At 36.0% G+C, this 11215-nt stretch overlaps 2 protein-coding genes across 2 annotated transcripts; both read left to right on the top strand.

Annotated features, from left to right (window-relative positions):
* LOC107621000 lies at positions 2595-6340 on the top strand. Its single transcript, XM_016323061.1, has 4 exons — positions 2595-3101; positions 3408-4781; positions 4952-5731; positions 5840-6340. The coding sequence occupies exons 1-4, from the start codon at positions 2595-2597 to the stop codon at positions 6338-6340; spliced, it is 3162 nt and encodes a 1053-aa protein (XP_016178547.1).
* Positions 8925-9939, top strand: LOC107621631 (RING-H2 finger protein ATL78). The gene has a single exon (XM_016323664.2). It carries the CDS (start codon positions 8994-8996, stop codon positions 9693-9695), a length of 702 nt encoding a protein of 233 aa, XP_016179150.1. The 5' UTR covers positions 8925-8993; the 3' UTR covers positions 9696-9939.

Here is an 11215-nt window from a genome sequence, read left to right as displayed (position 1 = left end):
AAAGAGACTAAAAGATTAGAACTTGTTAGTCTAGAAATTAATATTAAAATTTCAATATCTGTTAATTGAATTTCTAAAAACGAAACTGATCCTGTTTCCACGAGACACAACGGTAACATATCTGATGAGAGGTAGTTACTCTCGGGAAGGCCATTTCCGAGTCCATGAGCCTAGCTCATCTAAGTGCATGAGAAAAATCAGAGTAGAAGGCGGGAAAGCAGAGTTCTCAGGAAAGAAATCCCTGCTTTCAAGGGAGGAAGAATGGATGAGAGAAGAGTCTGAGAATATGGATAAACGGGAAACTCCTGTACGCTCTTTTAGTGACATGGTGAAAGGAGGAAGAAGACCTACCGGTATGGAAGAGGATGACTCCTTCTCAGAATCAGGGGAAGAAGGTGAAGAGGAGCACAACATGCAACAAGAAAGAGAGGTAGCGAATCAACGTAAAGATAAAGACGAAACCCAAGAACCAAACATCAGAATTGAAAAGGTGGATGGAGTCTATAATATTGTGCTCAATGATGCTGCTATAAAGTCACTAAGGAACCCCTGGTGGGAATGCTTGATTGTGAAGCTTCTTGGTCGCCGGATCTCCCTTGCGGCTCTAACGAGAAAGTTGGAGATTATGTGGAGTAGAATGGGAAGCATAGAGGTAATTGATTTGGGTAATGACTTCTTCATAGTGAAGTTCTTTTCCTCGGAGGAACTGGACTTTGCCTTGACAGGGGGCCCCTGGAAGATTTTTGATAATTATCTCACCATTCGGCCATGGCAACCGGACTTCAACCCAGAGGCAGCAACGATTGACAGAATTGCAGCGTGAGTAAGGTTACCAGGGTTAGCTATTAAATATTATGAGGAGACTATGCTCAGGAAGATAGGTAATATTATTGGAAGGACGTTACGTGTAGACTCTAAAACGGCTGAAAAGTGCAGAGGGAAGTTTGCTCGCTTGTGCGTCGAACTAAACCTGACAGAACCACTGGTATCACAAAATTCGATTAATGGAAAAAGATATTTAGTTGAATATAAGGGGCTGCATTGCATCTGCTTTGCTTGTGGGATGGTCGGGCACAAAAAATATAACTGTCCGAAGAGTCAGACGGAAATACAAGCAGCTGCAATAATTCCAACAATGGCGGAAGGAAGAACTGAGGAGACACTGCATGGTCACAATAACGGTGAGGGCAGCCATGGAAATTCTGAAAAGAACAAGGGTAAAAAAGTCTCCATAGAGGATAATAGTACCTATGGATCGTGGATGCAAGTCCAATGCCCTACGTGTGGCAAGAAAGTGGGAAGAATTGGTGCTAGTACGAGTAGTGGGAGTGGTGCGGCAAATGCAAAAGAAGCAGAAGCGACAATGACAGGTACAAGGTTTTCCGTACTAAACCAAATAGAAAATGATACACTCAATGATAATTCTGTTAGAATCTCTAATGAAAAAGAAAATGAGATTATTCCAGAAAATTCTCAGAATCAGAAAGGTAATAGGCCCCTCCCTTTGACATATAAGAACCCTTTCATTGGACCTCACCAAGATCATAACCCGAAAACTAGCCTAACCAAAATCTAGATTAATCTTGATAGAGCTACCACATCCCAAAAAAAGGAAGACCATCTAGCCCAACCAAGTTCTCTATCCAAGACCCCTAAGGAATCCCATAACAAGACAACAACCAAGTCTGCACCTATGTGTGAAGTTCTCCCACAGCCCAAAAATGCTAACACCGGCCCAATTAGAACAGTAAACCCTACAAAACCAAATCCAACACATCCCAATAACGACCCTTCTTTTCATCCATCAACTGAAAGAACCCGCACTCCAACTTCTACCCCTCTTCTACATCATCATAGAGAGAATTTGTGTGATCCCCAACTTACCTCTCAAGACACAACCATGGAGGACTCTTTTGTGGAAGAGTCTGCCCAAATAGAGGATATCAGGGAGGAATAAGAGCCAAAGCCACCTGATTTCAATTCAGTGGATACGAAAATTCTGATGGAAGCTGCCCTTGATTATGAAGAAAGGGAAAGGCTAAAATATAATAAAGAAAATTCAATTTCCAATGATAGTGGAGAGATGGATTGTAAGATGAATGCAGTACAAACAAAGGAAATGAATGACTCTATTGTCCCTTCCAGGGACGATGGTTGTTGAGATCCTGAAGTTCTCAGGGGTGGAGTTTTCTTTCCACATTTTAACTATGATGAAGATTATAGCCTGGAATTGCAGAGGAGCGGCCAGTAAAGGATTTAGTCGTGCCTTAAGAGAATTAGTGAAGCAAAAGAGTCTGAATATGGTAATCTTGGTTGAAACACGATGTAGTGGAGAACAAGCGAAGAAGGAAATAAAGAGTTTTGGCTTTGATTTTTACCATGTAGAGGAAGCTAGAGGTTTCAGTGGAGGCATATGGATCTTTTGGAAAAAAACAGATTTGCAAATTGCCATCTTGAACTCTGCTCCCCAATTTATTCATATGCGTGTTGACACACAGAATAAAAGAGGCTAGGTTCTAACAGCCATATATGCTAGTCCACATCCCAATGAGAGAAAGGAGATCTGGAGGAAATTGAAAGAAATTACAAAAGGTATGAAAGAAGACTGGCTCCTTGTTGGAGACTTCAACGAAATAGCTTGCCCGTCTGAAAAGAAAAGAGGAGGAAAGACGGACAATCAAGCTTGTAGAAGGTTTGCTGATTGGATAAATGCATGTTCTCTCATAGATTTGGGTTTTGTTGGATCTAAGTATACTTGGAAGGGTCCCAAATGGGAGGGGTTGGACAGAGTTTTCAAACGCCTTGATCGTGCCCTTTCTAATGCCGAATGGAGGACCAGATTCCCAGATGCTAGAGTGGACATCCTCACAAGAACACACTCAGATCACCACCCAATGATGATCTCCCTTGAACCGAGTATTTTGAGAAATGGTCGTAGACCGTTCAGGTATGAGGCTATGTGGAGTTTGCACCCGGATTTTGAAGAATTTATCAACCAAAATTGGAGGAGCAAAGAGCAACTTTCAGTAGCTCTTGACAGCCTCACAAAAGACTTGAGAGTGTGGAATAGAGAAATATTTGGTCACATTGGGCGTCAAAAGGTGAGACTGATGAATAGAATTAGAGGAATACAGAGAGCTGCTTCTTATGGGCGGAATGAATTTTTAGAAAAATTAGAGAGACAACTTAACATAGAGTTAGAGGTAATTCTTGATCGGGAGGAGATTTTATAGATGCAAAAATCGGGAGAGGATTGGGTGGTGAAGGGTGATAGAAATACCCGGTATTTTCACACTAAAACAATAATTAGGAGAAGGAGAAATAGAATCTTAAAGCTAAGAAGACTAGATGGATCATGGATGGAAGATCAGAGAGAACTAATTAATGCTGCCCTTATCTTTTTTAAGGAGCTCTATAGTGAAGAAGATCAGAACCCTCCCTTACTCAACACAGAGATCTCATATCCACCTCTTAAAGAAGAGATAAGCAGAAACATGGACAGCATCCCTACGGTGGCTGAAATCCGAAAAGCCATTTTTAGTATAGGCTCTTTAAAAGCTCCCGGAATAGATGGCTTTCCAGCTCTTTTTTATAAGGAAAATTGGAATGTGATCCAGAAGAATGTGGTAGATCATGTGTTGCACATTTGGAACAACCCCTGCAATATTAAAGAATGTAATCAGACTCTTATCTCTCTCATACCTAAAGTTCAGGTACCTGAATCTATCACTCAATTCAGACCAATTGCTTTATGTAATGTGAGTTATAAGTGTATTACAAAAATCTTGGTTGAACGTATAAAGCCTGCGCTTGATGGCAGAATTTCTCCCTATCAGTCTAGTTTTATTCCTGGGAGAAAAATCCAAGACAATATCATTATTGCAAAAGAAATTCTGCATTCGATGAAAAAAATTAAAGGGAAGAAGGGCTTCATGGCTATCAAATATGATTTTGAGAAGGCGTATGACCGCCTTAGGTGGAGTTTTTTACAACAATGCCTCATGGAATTTGGAATCCCAAATCTCTTAGTTCAAATTATCATGGAATGTATATTATCAGTAGCTTATAATGTGATTTGGAATGGTGAAAAAACAGAAGAGTTCAGACCATCAAGAAAAATTAGACAAGGGGATCCAATTTTACCCTATTTATTTGTTATAGCAATGGATAAACTATCCCATCTTATTGAAGAGAGCGCAGAAACTTTGACTTGGAAGGAGTTTAAAGTGGGAAAGGAAGGCTCTATCATTACCCATTTGCTATTTGCAGATGACTTGCTAATATTTGCAGAGGCTAATACTTCTCAGATTGATAATGTGGGAAGAGTGATGGAGAAGTTTTGTCAGGCTTCGGGACTCAAGGTGAACAGAGCCAAAACCTCAATAGTATTCTCAAACAATATTAAGGAGCATCTCAGGAGAGCCATCAAGGATAAATGCAACTATCAGGAACAACCAAGTCTGGGTAAGTATTTAGGGGCCATGATTACCAACAAGCGCTCAACCAAAGAAAATTTTAAAAATGTTATCCAGAAGATGCAGAGCAAACTTAAAAGGTGGAAGATAAACTGTTTATCATTAGCTGGGAGGGTTACTTTGGCAAAATCTGTGATTACTCCCATTGCCAATTACGACATGCAGCATACTTTACTTCCAAAGGGGATTTGTAATGAAATTGAAAAGCTGCAGCGTAGTTTTATATGGGGAGAATTGCAGAATATGAAAAAGATGCATCAGATGAGTTGGTCAACTCGTTGCCTTCCCAAAAATCAGGAGGGCTTGGTTTGAAGCAACTTAGTAAAGTAAATGAGGCTTTTCAATTGAAATTGTTATGGAGGTTGATAAAAGATCCATCGGCGCTTTGGGCACAACTACTTCTATACAAATATGGTAGACATTTGGAACTACCACATTGTATTAAAAGTTGTAAGTCAGATTCCATGTTCTGGAAGGATATTTCAAAAATTTGGAAGAAAAATCGAATGCACTTCTCATGGTGGTTGAATAATGGTAAATCAGTTAGTTTTTTCAATGACAGATGGCTAGAAGGAGAGGGGCCTTTAGTTTTGAAGGCTAATAGAGAAATAAATGATGAAGAAAAAAGAATGACAATAGCTCATTTTGTTAATGAAAAAGGAGAGTGGAATAGAATGCTATTAAGCAATTATGTAGAAGGACAGACTTATCAAAGCATCCTCAATACAACCCCTCCAAGAAAGAAAGGGGAAAATGATCAGATTTATTGGAGCCATACAACAAATGGTGATTTCACCATAGCCTCAGCATATCAGCTCCTAACAAATTCAGGAGGAATGAGAAGTTGCACTTGGAAGATAATTTGGAAGTGGCAAGGGCCAGAACGAATCAAAACATTTACATGGTTATTAGCTCATGAAAGACTCCTCACTGCTGAAAGAAAAGCCAGAATGTTTGGTTCCAACCCTTTCTGTCATAGCTGCCAAAGTAAAGTTGAGACCCTATCTCATGTGATGAGGGACTATCCAAGGGCAGCGAAAATTTGGGCAAAACTGCTACAACCAGGCATTGCAGCTGTGTTCTTCAATCTACCCTTCTCGAATTGGATAACATTTAATTTGGAGAATGGGTTGGGCAAGTCGAGTCAATATGAATGGCGGGATCTTTTCCTTATTACTTACTGGATGCTGTGGAAGTGGAGAAACATGGAGCTCTTCTCTCAGCCATTCCAAACACCAAAGAATGGGGCGAAAATCGTTATGGAACTAGCAACAAGGTTTAAGGAAGCTTTCGAGAGGAGCAAAAGAGAGAGACCAGAACACGGAAGAACAAATAGCAACATTAATTGAAAATCTCCTGAACAGGGATGGGTAAAACTCAACACTGATGGGGCAGTGGAGAAGAACCAAAAAATTGCAGCTTGCGGGGGCTTGATTAGAACTAATGAAGGAAAATGGGTAGCAGGATTTATTGCTAATTTAGGTAATTGCAATGTTATACATGCAGAATTAAAGGGGGTTTTTCACGGATTGGAAATGGCTTGGGATCTGGGTATGAGAAGGATGATAGTGGAGATGGATTTCAAAGAAGGAGTGGAGTTCATCACAAGAAGAAAAGAGGATGAGGAAAGATGCTGTTACAATCCGCTTATTCAAGAGATCCGAAGAATTAAAAACAGACCTTGGGAGCTTCAGTTCAGACATACTTGCAGAGAGGCAAATAGAGTGGCTGATTCACTTGCAAAATTGGCTTTAAGCAAAGTTAAAGGGTTCCAGTTTTTTGATAACCCTCCTGACAATTTAGAGCAAATTCTCGATGATGATGTAAAAGGAATATATACATCCCATATAGTACCTTGTGGATAGTTTTTTCTTTCTTTTGGGCTTCGGCCCCGATTACCAACCAAAAAAAAAATTCAATTTCTGTTTCTAAAATTTCAGTACTTTAATATCTCTAAAAAATAGAGACATAGGAGACTGTAATTTTTTAAGATAGAGACGGAAACTTTAATAACATTTTATATCTAAAATATCTCTATTTCAATTAATTAATTTTAATTTTATCTTTTGTGCAAATTAAATTAGAACTTTAATTTTAGTCTCACTTTACATAAAAAACAATACTAAAACTTATTTCGGTCTTTGTTTTTTAATTTCTATCTTTCAGTCTCTGTCTCTGTCTCTCAATTTCAGTCTCTTAATCTCTATTTCTCTTCCAATCGCTAGCTTAGAGGACTCACCTTTGTATATGCTACTGCCAATTTACAGTTATGATCTAAAAATAAAATATAGTTACTCTTAAACAATCTTCTTTTGGTCATAGTCCAAAGCAAACTAACTGAAAAAGGGCAAATAAAAGCTCCCTCCACTATTCTCCGCATAACTTCACTCGTACATTTGGATAATAATAATAATTTTAACTTCTTAAGTGAAACACAAGTACTTTCAGCCATCAATGCCACGTTTTTAAACCACAAACTACAGGTGAAGACAAACTGAATCGGATCGGCATAAGATTTGGTTTTATCCTAGTAACATTGAGTTGAGTCAACTTGTTCAATTTTATTATTATTATTATTATTATTGTTATTATTATTATTATTAAAGAATAAAGACTGATGCTCCTTTATTCAAGGTTACAATTCGGAAATCCAAGAGATTCTGATGTAACATGTTGCACATGGTGTGAAGATTGCATAACTATTTATTGTGCTGGAAAGGATATTTGGGACCATTATTTTTTATCCGATAAGGCACTAACACAATATTATTATACAGTATTATATATCATGCACACTATACAGGGGATACTAGTAAGAAGAATAATCATGATTGTTCTGTGTATGATTCTGAATTACAAGAATGTAGACAGACAATAATCAATCATTAATAAATATTGCTAAAGTAGCATTACCCCAAGTTGACATTACAACAGTGTCGAAAAATATCATAACTGAACAAAGAAATTCATTTTTTCGTTTGTTGTTTTTTTGTTACATACAATTATACAAACAAGAAATAGTTCATATATAGATTTTAAATTGAAGTTGTCCTCAAGGATATATATGTCATGATAATTGCATGCCGATATATATATATATATCCTGATTATTTTGATATCTTAGAAATTGATTTTTATTATAATCCGTTAAGTTTTATGCAGTTTTGTTATGACTTGTTATAATTACTTTGTAGACAATTTAGGTAAATAGATGTTGTAAAAGTTGTAATTAACTTAAATTAGTGGAATAGTCTGTATAAGTGTTTAAATTTAAATTGTGCCTTGTACGTATAGCAATTTATACAGTAATTTATTAGACAGATGACCTTTAAATAAACTTGGACAATTTAGTCCTTTAGCTGTGATATCATAAACACAAATCTTGCAGTGGTAATTAAGGAACTAATCATGATTGCGCTAAGAATGATGTTCATGCTGCTTACCTTGTCTCTTTCGTTGAGGTTCAGAAGGGGAAGGTGGAAAAGAAAAGGAAATCATTTACCAGAATTGAACTCCTTCTATGGGCAAGTACGGATCATTAGGCTACTTTGTTCATCTTTTTCTATTGGGACCCAAAAAGATACGACACGTAAAAGATGAACCTGAAAATCAAAAGCAAAATTTTCCAACTTTCTAGTCATCGATGATCGATCTCTTTTAGGAAGCTTCGCAATTCCCTTCAATTCATAAGGGGCAACAAATTTCTGATATCATATGATATATGAAACCCAAATGCCACGCGGCACATCCTCCTGCGTGCAAAGTGGGATTGCATGGACCCATCTTGATCCGAAGGACCATTACAAAAAGGTTTAATCAGTGGAGCATCCATTGCATGCATATGCTTAATTACAAATATATCTCAAAACAGCAATGACAAACATTATTAAAAACCAGTAATTACCAACAAACCAATGTTAACCCAATTATTAATGATAACCACATATGATTGGTTGGAACAACATTTATTTATTAATGATTTTGGATTAGAGAGATTAATATTAAAAAAATGTTTTGACTTTTGTGCAATTAATTAAGTGCAACTTCCATAATACTCAAATATATTTAGTTATAGGAAGTTTATATATTATTATATGTGCTTTTTTATAAATTAAAAACACCAAATTATATTAATATGGTTGTATAAAATATACGTTGAAATATAAAATATATATTTAATTATTTATGGATAAATATATAATGATTGATTTTGTGTGTGCATGTAACATTTTTTATATTGATAGGAATAGACAAAAAATTTAAATTATTGAGATAGAGAATAATAAATAATATTATGATTCTTTTTTTAAAAGAGTCTCAAAAATGAATCTTAAGTTAAAAGTAAAATTCATTAAAAAATATAAAATTATTTAATAAATTAATTAATACTCTAATAAAAAGCAGCCACCAAATCCAAGGATGTGAACTTTCCTTCTATATAATAGCATAGGCAACCATCCACAAGAAGCTCTAACTAACACATTACAATACAATTACACACCCTCCAACAATAATATAATGTATGCTTCAACTTCATTCACTTCACCTCTGATCCATGAACTTCTTTTAGAATTCCACTCAAGAAGGTTACTCTTACACACTACCCCGTCATTCAACCAATCACCAAGCTCATCACCCAACCCACCAAATAGCCCCCAAAGCTCATCACCAGAATCATCATACCTTGGAGATGGAACCTTTGATGCAAATGTTGTAATGGTACTCTCAGTACTTTTATGTGCTCTAATATGCTCACTTGGATTAAACTCCATCATAAGGTGTGCATTAAAGTGTTCCAGCTTAGTTGTGAGTACCAATAATAGTGATAGTAATAATAACCACCACACTTCATCATCAAGAGTGGTCAACACCGGAATCAAGAAGAAAGCACTCAAGACTTTTACAACACTAAGTTACTCAAATGAACTCAACCTTCCTAGTTTGGACTCAGAGTGTGTGATATGCTTGTCGGATTTCGCCCTCGGCGACCGGTTGCGGATTTTGCCTAAGTGCAACCATGGTTTCCACATAAAGTGCATTGATAAATGGTTGAGTTCGCATTCTTCTTGCCCCAAATGCAGACACTGCCTTATGGAGACTTGCCACAAGATTGTTGGGGCTACTACCTCATCATCATCATCACAATTGCCAGAAACTATTCTTACCATAGCACCATTGGACCCAGAACGTTTGGTGCGTAACTATAGGGAATCCAATTAATTATTCAACCATATTCATCAATGCACTGCTGGTTAAGTTGTAGTAGTTATTAATTAATTAATTAATTAGGACTATATATAGGGTTTAGCATGTAGTGATGGTTATGGTTAATTATTATTGGTGAAATGTGCATAGAGTTTGAAACTCTTTTGTTGTTGTTTTAGGCTTTTAGCTTTAGCTCTCTTCAAGTGTATAAAGCAAGTTTAAATTGAAATTGCATTATTGAATTGTAAATTATTAGAAATTTCTGTTGCTTCGTAAATGAATTTAATTCCAATGGACGCCTAGTCAGGCAGCTAGATAGTTTAAGCAAATTAAGGAATTGAACAAGCAATCTCTATAAAAGAAGAGTTTTTTTTTTTAAATAAAGTCAAATTCAAATCCCAACTTTAAGTGAAACTTATCTATCTAGCTAATAACCTATAATGCAAGGTTTAAGTTTACGAAAAATATTAGATAAATAAATTATTTTTGTAATTAATTTTTTTTCTTCTTCTTATGTGTTTTTTTTTTAATTAGTTTTTGTTGTGTTAATAAACTGTTGGTTTAATTTAATTAAATTTGGTTATCCAAATAACTTAATTATGTAGTAACATTTGTAAGTTTTTTTATTGATGTTTTATCCTTTACTTGAGATGTGTGCCTAAAGGAGGAATAATGATTTTTTATCTTCAATGTCGACAACAATAAAAAAATAAGGTTAAAGAACTAAATTAGTCCCTGAGCGTAATCCTGTTTTAGTTTTTAAGGTTTAAAGTGTTCTATTTGAATTCAAAAAAGTTTCATTTAGCTTCAATTTAGTTCCACCGTCAGGTTAAAAATAAATAATTAACGAAATGTCCTACATGACAGTAGTATAAGAACAAGGTCAATAATTTGGAGAATAAGTACGAGCTCCAGAGGCACAAAATCAACCATGGATGCATCAATACATGTATTTAACATTTTTTTAGTTTTATAGAAAATATTTCATTTTAATTATAAGAAAAATGATAAATAAATGTATTGATATATCCACGATTGATTTTGTGTCTCTGGAGCTTGTACTTATTCTCTAGATTATCGACCTTATTCTTATACTGCTGTCATGTAGGACATTTTGTTAATTATTTATCTTTGACCTCCAGTGGGACTAAATTAAAGCTAAATGAAACTTTTTTGGATTCAAATAGGACACTTTAAACCTTAAGGACCAAAACAGAATTACGCCCAAACGTAAGGGACCAATTTAGTACTTTACCAAAAAAATAATAACAAGAAAGTCTTGGCTCGGTAGGTGGGGTCGGTTATATAGATCAAATGATGTTATATTATGTCTACAGAAAGATTATTTACATGTAGATCTGGTTTGACCACTTCGTAGATGGTTTTTCTAGGTCTTTCTCTGCCTTTCACCCTTTGTCCATCTTTCATCTTATTCACCTTCTAATTGGGTGCTCTGTCGGTCTTCTTCTCACATGTCAAAACCACCTGAGACACGATTCTACTATCTTTTCCACAATAGGTGCTACTCCAACTCT

This window comes from Arachis ipaensis, chromosome B10, assembly GCF_000816755.2.
Source record: "Arachis ipaensis cultivar K30076 chromosome B10, Araip1.1, whole genome shotgun sequence".
NCBI lineage: Eukaryota > Viridiplantae > Streptophyta > Magnoliopsida > Fabales > Fabaceae > Arachis > Arachis ipaensis.
Note: the sequence above shows the minus strand (reverse complement) of the source record. Positions and strands in the feature narration are given on the sequence as shown.

What these genes read in the sequence shown, in the direction of transcription:
- LOC107621000 (XM_016323061.1), top strand. Translation starts at nt 2,595, where the DNA reads ATGAAAGAAGACTGGCTCCTTGTTGGAGACTTCAACGAAATAGCTTGC. An exon ending in CCAAAAATCAGGAGGGCTTG is followed by an intron (nt 4,782 to 4,951) that starts GTTTGAAGCAAC and finishes ATGTTCTGGAAG; the next exon opens with GATATTTCAAAAATTTGGAA. An exon ending in CAAAGAATGGGGCGAAAATC is followed by an intron (nt 5,732 to 5,839) that starts GTTATGGAACTA and finishes TCTCCTGAACAG; the next exon opens with GGATGGGTAAAACTCAACAC.
- LOC107621631 (XM_016323664.2), top strand. Translation starts at nt 8,994, where the DNA reads ATGTATGCTTCAACTTCATTCACTTCACCTCTGATCCATGAACTTCTT.